This window comes from Pundamilia nyererei, unplaced genomic scaffold, assembly GCF_000239375.1.
Source record: "Pundamilia nyererei isolate P.nyererei 1_Seehausen unplaced genomic scaffold, PunNye1.0 scaffold00250, whole genome shotgun sequence".
In the NCBI taxonomy this organism is placed as follows: Eukaryota; Metazoa; Chordata; class Actinopteri; order Cichliformes; family Cichlidae; genus Pundamilia; species Pundamilia nyererei.
The window spans coordinates 331,698-348,159 of record NW_005187651.1 but is presented as its reverse complement, the minus strand read 5'-3'; the positions used below and the strand labels follow the sequence as shown (position 1 = coordinate 348,159).

Here is a 16,462-nt window from a genome sequence, read left to right as displayed (position 1 = left end):
AGCTGGAGGAGGTGGCTGGGGAGAGGGAGGTCTGGGCCTCTTTGCTTAGGCTGCTGCCCCCGCGACCCGGCCTCGGATAAAGCGGATGAGGAGGACGGATGGATTATTAATTTATGTATATTTAAAAAGTTGGATTTAAGACTACCTGGTAAATGTCAGCCCAGCAAATATACTGTCCACTTGCTTGTTTTCCATCTCTACCAAGTGGCATCCTCTTAGCTGGGGACAAACAGAATTGTGATTTGGTCAGTGCTCATTTAAATCAATTAACCTACTGGTTTATACTGTTTCAAAGCTTAAAGCAATGTTAAGGACATGGTCAAATAGACAAGAAGGTGCTGATTTATCCTTTTCCCTTTTTGATTGGACTAAGAACCCAGTTACACATCATTACAGACCTGCTGGCAATCTCCTGGCAAGTTCAAATGAGTTTGGAAAAATGTGCATTCACTGACTGGCTGGCATGTGATTGATGGATATTGCTGGCTGCACCAGAAACCTCCTTGTGATTGCTTTGGTTATGAGCAGATTGCTGCAGTCTCTAGTAATCTGCATGAAAGACACCAACTTGTCTGGAAACACTGACCAACCACCCAGGGGTTTGTGAAGCTCGAAAAAGTGCGATAGAAGCAGGAAACAGAGAATGCTCATCTAAGTCGAAGTTGTACCATTACCTGTGAAACCAACATGCTTCAAAAGGCATCACTTTTAGTTCGAAGGCAGATGTGTTCTACTGTGGTACCCTTTCACAGTTTTTCACACTATTGCTTAGAGAGTAGTTTGTTTGCAAACAAATCAACAGGTTCCATGCAAACTACTGCTCACAGAATCCTGATAGTGACTAAAGCCAGGACCGACTGTCAGCGACCGATGGTTGCCAGGAGGTCACTGACCAGTCTTTAAGCCTAAGTGAATGGGTCATTAGCAATTTATTCCACAGTCTCTGCCAGCAACCTCCAGCAACCAACCTCGCCAGCTGGTTGGGGAATATTCATTTTGACAAAGGCTACGTTCACACTGCAGGCGAAAGCGCATCAAATCCGATTTTTTTGACCCTATGCGACCCATATCCGATCATGGTATGACAGTGTGAACGGCACAAATCCGATATTTTCAAATCCGATCTGGGTCACTTTCGTATGTGGTACTGAATCCGATACATATCCGATGTTTCAGAAAGCGACTGCTGTGTGAATGGTCAAGTCGCATTAAATCCGTCTTTTATGTCACTGACACAAGACAGTCGCCAATTTCAGCACTGGAGAAGCACCCAATAAGACATCGCAAACGCTTCCTGGCCATCCGGTGAAACTGCTGGGAAGACAACGTTGGAGAAACGTTAACATTTTATTTGTACTGCATAATCTGCAGATTCTGACAGAAATCTGCAACTATCCTTTGAAGCACCGCTCCTCTAAAACAGCAATAAGGATCATTATTAGGTTATCTACATTATTATGTAGATATCAAAATAACTTAAAGCAAAAATTGGGAAACAATACTGTTCAGTCGAACAATACTGTTCGGTCTGTGTCTAAACAGAGCACGTTGTGTGTGACGTCTTCTTTTGCGCATACAGGCCACTTTGAGGGTTCACACTAGAGCGCGTTTGCTGTTGCATTTTATTTGTAGTGTGAGCGAACAGACAAAAAAAATTGGATTTGATCAAAAAATCCGAATTGAGCATTAAGACCTGCAGTGTGAACGTAGCCATAGTGACTGGTGGTTACAACATGGTTGCAAACCATCTCTATGGTTTTGTGACTGGTTTCTACTACAGTGAAGAAACCGGCTCACTGGTGTTTTTTAAAAGAGACTGTTCCAGTGAGTACATTTTCTTTGAAGCCTGATTTTCACTGGAAATGTTAGCATCCCCTTTTATATAGCAGTGAATTGCGGATGTTAGTTGGTAATGAAGCTAGCAAGCCAGGCAAGCGTTAGCCGATAGCTCGTGCCCGGTAATCCAGAAAGCCCCCAAAACCAAATGGTAGTACGATAGCCTAGAAACTAAGGACAGTCTTACTTTTATATAGAGTTTATGGTCTGTACTAACTCCTGAAGGAATATTGCCCCTGTACTTGCCAAACAGTTACTTCCACCGTGTTTACAAAGCCTGCTGGAGAGCAGGCAGCATAGATCAGGCTTCTAGAGCCCACTGTACAGATAACAGTGTTCATCACATTTTGTTCCAAAATGTATGCATGAATGTATGTGTGAATCAAAGCTGTACAACATTGTCCATAAAATAAAACTTCATTAGTTAAGTTTACAGTTAAGCAGAAGTTTTAACTTTTATTTAATTTTTTTATAGCACATCAAAAAAAAGTTCCAGTTTTGCTTTTTAATGAGGTTAATTCATAATCTTGCCACAAAAATGCTGGCTGTTCAAAGCTTTCGAGCAATCAGTGCTGCTTTTTTGTTCCTCTGCTGAGGACGGTCTCCATTTGAGGCAAAGAAATAGGTCATGCAGCTGCTCAATTATGCTTAATTTTAGATCTACAACGCCCAGTTTAACTAGTTATTAATCAGGTTGTCGCTACCTTTGTCACTCTCTGAAGCTCCCTTATTGTACCAACCTCCAGCTGCCAATCCCAATTAGGACTGAAATCTCACTGTGAAACCAGCTATGTATATCTTTGTCAGACTAATCAAACTTATTTTTTTGTTTTTAAATCTTTGTGACTCTAAATACTATTTCTACTTATTACCAGGCATGTCAACCATTACGTTTCCATTTATTCCACTCTGTAACTTTTGTCTGGACTTTCACATGCTCGTAATCTTTGAGCTCCATCCATCTGGTTCACAAATTCCCCCCCACTTCTCTGTCTCTTTCTCTCATCTTCCCCCTCATGTTGCCCTTCCTTTCGTCCTTTTTTTGTGTAGTAGTGATGTGGCTCAGAAACAGGGAGTCAAAGAGTGGTGAGCTGGGACCTCATTATAAAAATGTTCAGAGATTTATACTTCAACTTAGTCTTTAGATAATTCCTGACTGTGTGCTTCATGTTCCAATTCTAAAAGATACTGAGCATAAAAAAAACCCTTAAATGAGCTCTAGGGGCCCCATTTGTAACTTAAAACTCTCACATTGATGTCAGACACCTTATAATTAGTAAGGTAGACTACAATTAATACAAAGTCACTTCTTAATCTTAAGTAACACAAGAAGAGCCACGTTTACTTTTGTCCAATTTAGACACAAATTATAGAACATTGCATGTAGCAATTAATGTCTCACACATTTAATTGATAATTCCTGCAAAGTTCACGACAGACCAGCTTTTTATTTTTATTCTGGTTAGAAGCGAGGCACACTGTAATGCCACCCTGCAGAGTCTCTGCTGGTTTAAACAGCCGTTCTTTATTTGTCAAAAAGCTCTCTTCAAAAGTAAAAATTCATTATTCTTTTAATGCTACCTGCTCTGTGAGACTCTTCAAAATGAAGATAAAATACAAAAGTTCTTTATATTCCTCGATGAGCTGACAAAAATGATTCAAACAGGATCAAATAAAGCAATTGTTGGGGATGGGATTTAGTGGCAGGATCAATCAGCACTGGGCCCTGTCAAGAATATTACAGTTGCAGAATGCTGCATGAATGAAAATCAACTACTACAGTGAAGAAACCGGCTCACTGGTGTTTTTTAAAAGCCTCTGTACATGAATGAAGCTCTGTGGTTATCCAGAGAGTACGAACAATAGTAAGATCAGAAATTTCATGGGGCAGAAAAACTGTGACTACATAAACGCTACTTGTTAACCAGACAAATACATGTTGAGCTGCTTTGCCTACATATTGTGCGCTGATATACAGTGGCTTGCACAAGTATTCGGCCCCCTTGAACTGTCCCACATTTTGTCACATTACAGCCACAAACATGAATCAATTTTATTGGAATTCCATGTGAAACACCAACACAAAGTGGTGCACACGTGAGAAGTGGAATGAAAATCATACAGGATTCCAAACATATTTTATAAATAAATAACCACCTTTTGCTGCAATTACAGCTGCCAGTCTTTTAGGGTTTGTCTCTACCAGCTTTGCACATCTAGAGACTAAAATCTTTGCCCATTCTTCTTTGCAAAACAGCTCCAGCTCAGTCAGATTAGATGGACAGCGTTTGTGAACAGCAGTTTTCAGATCTTGCCACAGATTCTCGATTGGATTTAGATCTGGACTTTGACTGGGCCATTCTAACACATGGATATGTTTTGTTTTAAACCATTGCATTGTTGCCCTGGCTTTATGTTCAGGGTCGTTGTCCTGCTGGAAGGTGAACCTCCGCCCCAGTCTCAAGTCTTTTGCAGACTCCAAGAGGTTTTCTTCCAAGATTGCCCTGTATTTGGCTCCATCCATCGTCCCATCAACTCTGACCAGCTTCATTCACCATTTCTGAATGATCGCTTGAACAGTGCTCTGCGGGATGTTCAAGGCTTGGGAAATCTTTTTGTAGCCTAAACCTGCTTTAAATTTCTCAATAACCTTTTCCCTTAGGGGTGGGTTTTGATAAGCGATTTATCGATTAAAATCGATTCTGGCTTGTATAACGTGATATGGATTCATTAAAATCATGAATCGATTTTTTAATATAAATGTATTTTGCCCAAAATGCCAGAATCTCAGGTTAAACCTCACAAAATTTCAACAACCACCAAACAGCTAAAACAGTAAATGACAGCAGGTACACGGATTCTGCACAAAGACGTAAAAACAAAGCTCGGACCTGCCGACGGATCAGAATGAGTGAGATGTCGCCTTTCTCACCCTACACGGTCGGGGCTGAAAGCCGACAGCTCCTGATTCCGATGTTTCGGCGGCTCCGCGCTTTGTGTTTACGCCCTTTTTGCGCTGATTCTAAAGCTGTTAGTTTTATCTCTCTCCAAACAATATTGACCGAACCAGCAGCAAAAGAAGATCCAAACTAAGCTTCACAGAAACATCGTCATGAATTCACTCTGTTTTGCTTCCAACACGATGAAATCACACTTCATGCACAGCTCTCTCTCTCTCTCTCTCTCTCTCTCTCTCTCTCTCTCTCTGTACTTCAACACCAGTTTTCCCGTCTAAAAATCTGTTTTCTACATTATTCGCTTGCTTGTTACGCACAAGTCTACCGTTGTTTACAACGCCGTTGGCCGCTGTTTTTTTTTTCCTTTTACTTACTTCCGAAAAGAAAACCTAATTTCTGCTGTTCAATAGGCTACTGAACAAATTTAAACTTTTTAAAATTGTGCGAAATGCAGCCGTGTCTCTAATAAAACCGTTGTAACTTCAGAGGTAATGTGCTAAAGTTGATTAATGGTTTTCTTTCATTTTTGATGTACTGCAGAATATTTTTATAAAATCCCAGGCCAGGAAAATCACCTTCATGTTTTTCTGTGTTTTATCTTCAGCTACTTCGACACAAAGGCATCTGCTGTGATGCTCACACCTTTGATAAAGAAAGACTTGCGAGTGTCAGCTTCCTTTTTATAGATACAAAAATATGTAAATTATCTGAATTATAATATTTCTGACTGTCTGAGGCAAAATTTCCCAGATTCAAATCGAATTGAATCGAATTGAATCAAATCGTGGATCAAATCGATTCGGGACCTTGTGAATCGGAATCGAATCGATTCTAGAAATCAGTGACGATACCCAGCCATATTATCCCTGACCTCTCTGGTGTGTCCTTCGACTTCATGGTGTTGTTGCTCCCAATATTCTCTTAGACAACCTCTGAGGCCGTCACAGAGCAGCTGTATTTGTACTGACATTAGATTACACACAGGTGCTCTCTATTTAGTCATTGGCACTCATCAGGCAATGTCTATGGGCAACTGACTGCACTCAGACCAAAGGGGGCTGAATAATTCCGCACACCCCACTTTGCAGTTATTTATTTGTAAAAAATGTTTGGAATCATGTATGATTTTTGTTCCACTTCTCACGTGTACACCACTTTGTTTTGGTCTTTCACGTGGAATTCCAATAAAATTGATTCATGTTTGTGGCTGTAATGTGACAAAATGTGGAAAAGTTCAAGGGGGTTGAATACTTTTGCAAGTCACTGTAATTAACAATGGTGGTAGGCTGTAACTGAGTCTTTCCTCTTACACAACGAAGCTCACAAAACGGTGTGGAAGGCCAAAATTAAGAGCAAAAGATATTTCATATTTAGCCATCTTAACTGTGCCACGCTCTCGGGAAGAGGGAGAAGGAGGGAGAGCTGCGTGAGTCAGGCAGTAGCTAATCACAGGGGAAGGAAGAAGAGAGGATGGGGGAGGAGAGAAAGATGGGAAAGGAAAAAAAAGGGGATGGGAGGGATCGGGGAATCTTTTAAGTTTGGTTTTAATCTGTGGCATGACCAGGATGGGGGATAATGTAGAAGGAAAGGAGCACAGAAGGAGAGAGGGATTGGGCTGTACATGCAACACTACGCAGAGAGGTCACCACACTGCCTGGGGGGGCTGGGATGCAGAGAGGAGAGAGGGAAGAGAAAGAAAAGTGAGGGCAGGGTCGAGAGAGGAAAGGAGGGGGAGACAGATGACAGATCGTCAGGTGTGGAGGGATGATGATGTGCAGAGAAGGCAGCGGGGGGAGAGAGAGCGTATTTGTTGGGAGATTTCGTTGCGATGACCTCGCCGTGTCATCGTCACGCTCCTCTGGGTGATGCTGTGCCTCTTTTGCTGACTCGCCACTTGCTCACCCCAGGAGCAGGAGTGAGATAGAGGCCAGTCCCCCCTCCTACTGTTTGCCCACTGGGAGCACAGACATCACCCGAACCATATCAAAGGGATGCCCTTGACAGTGCAGAAGCAGCGGTGGGGCGTGTCGCCTCCATGTGGTCACTTAGAGCCACTGCACCTCACAGAATGATAAAGGAAACCAATTACCAAAAGGTTTTTGAAATAAGTGAAGACAACACTTCAAAATGTTATGATGACACTTAGCGTGAATGCTTAAATTATACCGAGGCTTCAGACCTCAGGGGTCAACAGTTAAGAACACAGCTGATCAAACATTAGTACACTTTTCCTCTGGTGTCTGAAAGGACTGAAAAGTACCACAGCAACAAGAGACATACAGGAATAAGTATTTAAGGATCCTATTGAAGATTTTCCGTTATTTAGTTCTTTGGCAAAAATCTTTAGTAACAAGACCGCCCTTGGAAAGAGGTTAAACACAGATGAAATAAAAAGAAGAAACCTCATATTATCAGAAATCCTTGAGCAGGTTTATTAATATGAACTCATTAGTTGAATGTTTTTCAAACTCTGCAGGATCAGAGCCTTAAATCGCTTTCATGAACTTAAAAAAAACACACAAAAAAACTGTTGACTTGTGTTTTGAATAGACCTTATTTTATAGAAGGCCACTATTAACTTACCATGTAAAAGCCCCACTAACTACTGTATTATTATTATTATTATTATTATTACTGCAATTTTTGTGTTTCAGGCTGGTTCCATTAGCTGGATGAAAAGAGGTCACTCATAGTAGCAAAAACAAAAGATTATTATCAACTCTGTAGCTCTGCTGACGTTTTTGCCTCTTTTAGCTCACACTGTTGTTTCTGTGGAGCGCGGTTCAGGCTTCGCTGTGCTCTCGTCAACTTTGACTGCAGCACTGGGCAGCAGAGTTCAGCTTAAAAGCTGCGATAAACTAATAAGGAAACACTTAGTAATTGGCACAGCGCAACATGTTGACAGCACATTTGTAAAACTTGCACTAACAGTGTATTCCCATGTTATTTTCTCTAATACCATCTATTATGGTTATTAATCATTTAAGCAGTTTCTGGATATGAGTGCTAATTAATTAGTATTCACGTGATATAACATCTGATTTTTACTTCGCAAAAAGAAAATGAGAGAAAAATAAAAGCAATGACAGTATCAGTCAAATTCATAATTGTGTGTGTGTCTTGGTTTTGGGTAATTAGAGTCAAAATACAAGAACCTGGAGGTAACCATGGCTGCAAAAAGAAGCACACAAAAAAGAACGGTTGCATAATATTATCGCTGCTGACGCTGTAGCTTTGCTTCATCTTTATTCATTTCAAAATATCAGTTATCGTTATCATCATGACACTTTTAAAAGGATAACTTATTTCCTGCTACTGTGATAATGCTGGGCTTTGATTGCAGCGCTGTCTCTGGTGAAGGGGAAATGATGTGCACTTACAGAGGAAATCATTTCTTTAAACTTTGGCAGTTCTTAAAGAGTTTTATAATGTGTTTGTTATTCACCCACTGACTCACAAAAACTCATACACCCTCATATGTATGGCAAGGTGCTGGCTTGTCATTGGGAGAAACTTGGGGTTCTTTGTATTACATATCAAACTCCTCTTCTGTCTTCGGTACCGAAGATAAACTTATAAACTTGTTTTTCAAGGAAATGTGACCTCATATAAAACTGCACTTATCTTGGTACCTAGCAGAGCAATATCAAGGGTGGGGGATGCATGTCTGGGTATCAGATTGCAGAAGCTTTGTCTCCAAAAGTATGTAGTTGCACTGGCTTATATTATATTTCTCCTTCATCCTCCGGATCAAACAAGCAGGTGAGGAAAAGTTTAGGCAGAGGCCAACTATCCCTCACAGCTTCAAGTCACAGTGACTTTTTAGAGACGCGGTAACTCACTTTTTACACCAGTCCTTGAATACTTTGTTTAACAGTGACTAAAGGTCTTATAATTGAATGTAAATTTGACACAAAAAAGTGTGTATTGCAGCAAAGAAAGCAGGCCCCTGAAAACCAAGGTGACACTAAAGTACACTTTTATTCACAAAATCTGGATTTTTATCTTTCACTCCTGCCACGAAGAAAGAATTTGTTATAAGGCCATGTACTCTAAAGGAAATTACTTTCTGCAGTCTTACAGACAAGGCACACGTAGTCACTGAACATTCTCGTATTACACAAAAAAATGTCACATGTCATTATGCGGAGACATTCTCCCAAATAAAGGACACGGTGTCTTCAATAGCTCTGAATGCTTCCAATATTTGACAAAGCCAAATAATCACAGTAACAAAGGTCTGTCACAGTGAAGCAGTGTATTTTCAAAAAAAAATTTCAAAGTTTCTCAAACAGTGAAAAATTTCAGACCAAGGGTTAAACATTACTTATAAACTACAACTGTGCTTGTAAGACAGATGTCCTTAAAACTGAGTGGCAGGTGATTTAATCAAAACTGTTTATACTCAGAGCTTTCCATCTGTACTGTGTCCTTGTCGCACAGGAACAGAAGAAAACACAACATATCCTCCTTTTTTTATGGTCCTGTAAGTATTTCTGAAAATATCTCCTGCTAAGAAAGGTGCTAATTGGACTCATGGTAAGATAAAAGCAAAAAAGTGCTATGTGACAAAGCCAAAGGCTCTCATTGCCATGGCTACCTGCTACACGGCTTTAATTACAGTAATTATGGTTTTTAACTTTTTCACATCAAAGAGCGCTCTGGTATTCTGCAGCAAACTGTGACCATGACCTGCAGCTCTGCCTCCCACTGAACTCTAGCTGATCTCAGGTCTTTCTGAAAACATTTATCAAATCTATATTTGAGATGAGGAACTTTTCTTTGGCTTTTTGGTGGCCAGACCTAATCTCAGACATGCATGAACACATCATTCAGTGCTGTCTGGCCAAGGAAGGGCACGGGGCACATTTGCTCTAGAACGCCTGTTTGTTTTTTCTAATATTAGATAAATATCAGCACAGGAAATGAGTGAAAAAACAGTATGGGCATCATTCCCCAGTGAGATATTTTATACACACACACACAAACACACTGAACATACATGACTGATTTAAATAAGAGCAAATGATGTGATAGTTTTTCTGTTCCAAATTTTTTATTTTTCAAAGACCTTGGGCGGCTTCAGTGTTATTCAGCCTGAGGTTACAAGTGGCCTGGCTGTACTTTTAGTTTCCATACAATAGCTCTACAGAGGTATTCTGAATAATAAGACATCTCCTGAGGTCAAAGCATGCCAAAGCTGTGCTGTAATTACATGACAATTACCTTTAGGTTACAGGGCATCTTAAACTAATGAGGCTGATGCATACAAATGACTTTCTGCCATTGCAGTAGGTGCAAATGTCCAAAGTATAAAATGCATGCCCTGTGAGACCACCGTATTTCTAATGACAAAACAGACAATACTGTGATTAAATAACTCATATTTACTCCACTGTCAGGTGATTTCCATTTACTGTCTACTGCTGTGAGACTACAAGTTCTGTATTTTTACGCATCCACTAACGATTAGACAAAGTAATTGTTTCCTAAGTTACACATGAGTCTTGACTAAAGAGTTCCAGGTCCAAGTCCCACATTTCAAAGCTTAAGTCAAACAGGTCATGATCTGCCAAATGCATTACACGCCAATTATACACAATTATACATCTACTTTTTACACTAGGCTGAAAAGCCACTCCTCGCTATGAACCAATCCAGGTTAGTTATTGGTATCTTGGGAGCATTAAGACAATGGCTGACATATTTCCTATTTCAATTTAATATGTAAAGATTTGAAGGGATCCATAAGTTGCATCGAGCGACCCCTGGCAGGATTTTCATGGAAACAATTTTTGTGCAACAACTCTAACAAATGGACAAAAAAACAAATCAGACAGAGTAATCACAAAACCTCCTTGAAAGAAGAAAAATAACAGTTACAGGCTAAAATATGAGGGTATTATTTTTCCCTGTGTAAGGCTGAGGTTTAGTTTGGAATCTCTTATTACGTCCACTTGTCCTCTTGCTTTAGTGGAACAAAATATGAAAATAAATAACTGATCACATGATAAAAACAACAGGAAAGATCAGCAGCTAATTGCCTGTCACTGGCTTCTTATTCTGGTTTGTGTACATTGTCATACTTGTAGTGTTTTAATGTTTAAACACCTTAAAGTGGTGGCTTGCACTGCCAGAGGCACTTTTCTTCCTGAGTCTGCTTGGCTTCTGCTGGCTTGATCCATTACCTGTAATGTCAGCTGCTACATGTTTTATGGTGTAGATTTTATAGACTATATAACATTGTGTACATATATATGTACACAAAGTCTGGTAAAGTAAACTACGGGGGGACCACCACGACAATGTTTGTTACAACAAACCTAAGCAGACACTTAAATCAACCTCAGCCAGTTGAACTTTTTACAGAAGCTAACAAAGCTCAGTATCAGCCAGAAGCTAGCAGCCTCGGTATTAGTAATGGCTCAAAATAGTCAAAATAATTGAAAAATTGTTTTGTTATACAATATATTCTGCACCTGCTATTACGTGGAAAGTTAAAATATATCAGGGACACGCGGGTGTACAGCAACTCGTTTTCAGTTAATCAGTCGCAGTACTGGTCGCAGAGCACTTGGAGAAAAGTTGGAATTGGCCAAGAAAATTTCTGTCAGTCCAGGTCAAAGAAAAAGAAGAACAAAAACCAAATAGAACTTTGAAGTTGGATTAATTGACTTATACATTTATTTTAATGTAAGGGAGTTTTTTGCAGGTTTTTGGATTTGGCTCAATAAATATCAACAGTGGACAGAACTGAATATTTATTTATTTATTTTCATGGGCAGCTGTGTTTTCCCTTTATGATATAATTACACCAACAGCTAATAGGTCCACACATAGTGACCTCGCTCACACTTGCACTCTCGCTCCGCCTAGGTCCCTTTACAGCCACCCATTGGAGGAGAAGTCCCGCCTCAGTTGCTGACTCTCGGCCTCTGTGAGCGGCTGAAGAGGTGATCGACAGGAGCCACCGTGGAAACCAAACCACTCCATCGCCTGCTTCAGAGCGGGAACTCCCAGTTTCCTAGTCACCTAGCAACACAGAGCTTTAATCAGTCTTCATATACAGTCAGGTCCCTAAATATTGGGACATTGACACAATTCTAACATTTTTGGCTCTATACACCACCACAATGGATTCCAAATGAAACGAACGAGATTTGCTTTAACTGTAGACTGTCAGCTTTTATTTGAGGGTATTTACATCCAAATCAGGTGAACGGTGGACAGTGACAATTACAACAGTTTGCAAATGCGCCTCCCACTTCTTAAGGGACCAAAAGTAATGGGACAATTGGCTTCTCAGCTGTTCCATGGCCAGGTGTGTGTTATTCCCTCATTACCCCAATTACAATGAGCAGAAAAAAGGTCCAGAGTTAATTTCAAGTGTGCTGTTTGCATTTGGAACCTGTTGCTGTCTACTGCTAAGATGAGATCCAAAGAGCTGTCAGTATCAGTGAAGCAAGCCATCATTAGGCTGAGAAAACAAAACAAACCCATCAGAGAGATAGCAAAAACATTAGGCGTGGCCAAAACAACTGTTTGGAACATTTTCAAAAAGAAGGAACGTACCGGTGAGCTCAGCAACACCAAAAGACCCAGAAGACCATGGAAAACAACTGTGGTGGATGCACGAAGAATCCTTTCCCTGGTGAAGAAAACACCCTTCACAATAGTTGGCCAGATCAAGAACACTCTCCAGGAGGTTGGTGTATGTGTGTCAAAGTCAACAATCAAGAGAAGACTCCACCAGTGTGAATACAGAGGGTTCACCACAAGGAAGGCCAGATTAGAGTTTGCCAAACGACATCTAAAAAAGCCGTCACAGTTCTGGAACAACATCCTATGGACAGACGAGACCAAGATCAACGTACCAGAGTGATGGGAAGAGAAGAGTATGGAGAAGGAAAGGAAGTGCTCATGATCCTAAGCATACCACCTCATCAGTGAAGCATGGCGCTGGAAGTGTCATGGCGTGGGCACGTATGGCTGCCAGTGGAACTGGTTCTCTTGTATTTACTGATGATGTGACTGCTGACAAAAGCAGTACGACGAATTCTGAAGTGTTTCGGGCAATATTATCTGCTCATATTCAGCCAAATGCTTCAAAACTCATTGGACGCCGCTTCACAGTGCAGATGGACAACTACCCAAAGCATACTGCAAAAGCAACCAAAGAGTTTTTGAAGGGAAAGAAGTGGACTGTTTTGCAATGGCCAAGTCAATCACCTGATCTGAATCCGATTGAGCAAGCATTTCACTTGCTGAAGACAAAACTGAAGGGAAAATGCCCCAAGAATAAGAAGGAACTGGAGACAGTTGCAGTAGAGGTCTGGTAGAGTATCACCAGGGATGAAACCCAGCATCTGGTGATGTCTATGTGTTCCAGACTTCAGGCTGTGATTGACTGCAAAGGATTTGCAACCAAGTATTAAAAAATGAAAGTTTGATTTATGGTTCTTATTCTGTCCCATTACTTTTGGTCCCTTAAGAAGTGGGAGGCACATATGCAAACTGTTGTAACTCCTACACCGTTCACCTGATTTGGATGTAAATACCCTCAAATAAAAGATGACAGTCTGCAGTTAAAGCACATCTTGTTCGTTTCATTTGGAATCCATTGTGGTGGTGTATGGAGCCAAAAATGTTAGAATTGTGTCAATGTCCCAATATTTATGGACCTGACTGCATATCCCATATGGATGATGTTGTGCTTTGCAAAGCTTTAAACTTAGACATTTTCCCTATTTGTGATTTATATTTGACGGCTGAAATCCACCTGTACCACATGCCACTTCATACTGTACATGGAGTTTTATGATTTAGACTGTAGAGCAGTGACATTTACCACCACATTTACCTTACTGCACACTTACAGAGCCTGAGACATGCTCAACAGCACCTGCCTTCAATTCAGAACAAATCAGAGTGACATACAGTGCAAAACTGACATTTAACCTGATGCTACAAATATATACAGTGGGGCAAAAAAGTATTTAGTCAGCCACCGATTGTGCAAGTTCCCCCACTTAAAATGATGACAGAGGTCAGTAATTTGCACCAGAGGTACACTTCAACTGTGAGAGACAGAATGTGAAAAAAAATCCATGAATTCACATGGTAGGATTTGTAAAGAATTTATTCGTAAATCAGGGTGGAAAATAAGTATTTGGTCACCTCAAACAAGGAAAATCTCTGGCTCTCACAGACCTGTAACGTCTTCTGTAAGAAGCTTTTCTGTCCCCCACTCGTTACCTGAATGGCACCTGTTTGAACTCATCATCTGTATAAAAGACACCTGTCCACAGCCTCAAACAGTCAGACTCCAAACTCCGCCATGGCCAAGACCAAAGAGCTTTCGAAGGACACCAGGAAAAGTATTGTAGACCTGCACCAGACTGGGAAGAGAGCCTCATGCTATGGGGCTGTTTTTCTGCCAAGGGGACAGGACGACTGATCCGTGTTAAGGACAGAATGAATGGGGCCATGTATCGTGAGATTTTGAGCCAAAACCTCCTTCCATCAGTGACAACTTTGAAGATGAAACGAGGCTGGGTCTTCCAACATGACAATGATCCAAAACACACCGCCCGGGCAACAAAGGAGTGGCTCCGTAAGAAGCATTTGAAAGTCCTGGAGTGGCCTAGCCAGTCTCCAGACCTCAACCCCATAGAAAATCTGTGGCGGGGGTTGAAAGTCCGTGTTGCTCGACGACAGCCCCAAAACATCACTGCTCTCGAGAAGATCTGCATGGAGGAATGGGCCAAAATACCAGCTACTGTGTGTGCAAACCTGGTAAAGACCTATAGTAAACGTTTGACCTCTGTTATTGCCAACAAAGGTTATGTTACAAAGTATTGAGTTGTATTTTTGTTATTGACCAAATACTTATTTTCCACCCTGATTTACGAATAAATTCTTTACAAATCCTTCCATGTGGATTCATGGATTTTTTTTTCACATTCTGTCTCTCACAGTTGAAGTGTACCTCTGGTGCAAATTACTGACCTCTGTCATCATTTTAGGTGGGGGAACTTGCACAATCGGTGGCTGACTAAATACTTTTTTGCCCCACTGTATATGTATATAAATATACATGGCGCAAAGCCAAGTTAAAGCTAAACGTACCTGCCTGGAGTCACAGCTAGCAGATTATTACAAAACATGATGGTTAATAATTCCTGTGTTTTGTGGCAATTACATCACGTATTCTTGCACAAAATCATTTGCTACTTTACTGACTGAGATACTTTCATGACTTATGTAAGCCAGCCAGTGTTTCTGTTCAGATATCATTTTTCTGGCAAGAAGAGTAGCAAGCTAAGGTTAGCCAGCTAGTTAAGTTAGCTGTACCATTTGTGTCCCTGGAAAAATCCTCAGCATTTTTTTACTCCATCATGTCCAGTTATAACAGCGATTACAAGAGGTACAAGCTGGCTTTCGCAGAAGCAGTTAATGCACTAAACAGATCTTTACCCTGCGAATGATCATCAAATAAAACCTTGAATTACAAGAGCACAAAGCTGTCTTTACCATTGCTCTTGCTGCTGCATCTGCACGGAAAATGCCACAACAGATTTCCACAAGATTGAAACTGGAATACCACAGGGTTGTGTTTCTCACCTTTTCTATTCCTCTTCACTACTGATTTTGTTATAAGGAGGTGAGTCAACTGTTGGATTGCTTTGTAGAGAAGCTAAACATGTTGTAGACCTCAACCAGATCAGAGGACTACAGACTGGGTAGTGCATATACAGATTCTCATTCATATCAACCAAAGGCAGGTAGAAGAGGTGAACAAGTTCTAGTACTCTGGAATCTATTCACTGCTGATAGTATGGTTGACTGGACTGTCATCGGCTAAGTGGACAAAGCCTTAAGTATACTATAATGACTGGAACTGATCTGTGCATCTGCCTCTCTAAACTCAGCTACAAAAATATGTCTTATCAATTCAGTAGCTGTGCCCACTGTCCTGTATGCATGAGAAACATGGAGAGCAATGGAAAACATTTCCCAAAACCTCAACAAACTGCAACAACACAGCCTGCAAAGGATTTTTAAGATCTCTTACTCGGACTGAGTTACCACACTGACACCATTACTTAGTGATTTCAATTAGAAGGACACATCCTTCACCTACAGTGGCTTGCAAAAGTATTCGCCCCCCTTGAATATTCCCATATTTTGTCACATTACAGCCACAAACATGAATCAATTTTATTGGAATTCCACGTGAAAGACCAACACAAAGTGGTGTACATGTGAGAAGTGGAACAAAAATCCTACATGATTCCAAATATTTTTTACAAATAAATAACTACAAAGTGGGGTGTGCATAATTATTCAGCCCCCTTTGGTCTGAGTGCAGTCAGTTGCCCATAGACATTGCCTGATGAGTGCTAATGACTAAATAGAGTGCACCTGTGTGTAATCTAATGTCAGTACAAATACAGCTACTCTGTGACGGCCTCAGAGGTTGTCTAAGAGAATATTGGGAGCAACAACACCATGAAGTCCAAAGAACAAACCAGACAGGTCAGGGATAAAGTTACTGAGAAATTTAAAGTAGGCTTAGGCTACACAAAGATTTCCCAAGCCTTGAACATCCCACGGAGCACTGTTCAAGCGATCATTCAGAAATGGAAGGAGTATGGCACAACTGTAAA

The 16,462-nt window shown here is 40.7% G+C and overlaps 1 protein-coding gene across 4 annotated transcripts in view; it reads right to left on the bottom strand.

Annotated features, from left to right (window-relative positions):
* Positions 1–16,462, bottom strand: part of hoga1 (4-hydroxy-2-oxoglutarate aldolase 1) — a 70,832-nt gene that overhangs the window by 28,188 nt on the left and 26,182 nt on the right. For 3 of the 4 annotated variants that reach the window (XM_005749592.1, XM_005749591.1, XM_013915043.1), the window contains one exon: positions 9,830–11,825. The exons of the other annotated variant lie outside the window; for it this stretch is intronic. In XM_005749592.1, the coding sequence (XP_005749649.1) occupies positions 11,676–11,825 (150 nt within the window). In that variant the 3' untranslated portion in view covers positions 9,830–11,675. Of the gene's footprint in view, positions 1–9,829; positions 11,826–16,462 lie in introns of those variants that run through there. 4 annotated transcript variants of the gene reach the window in all.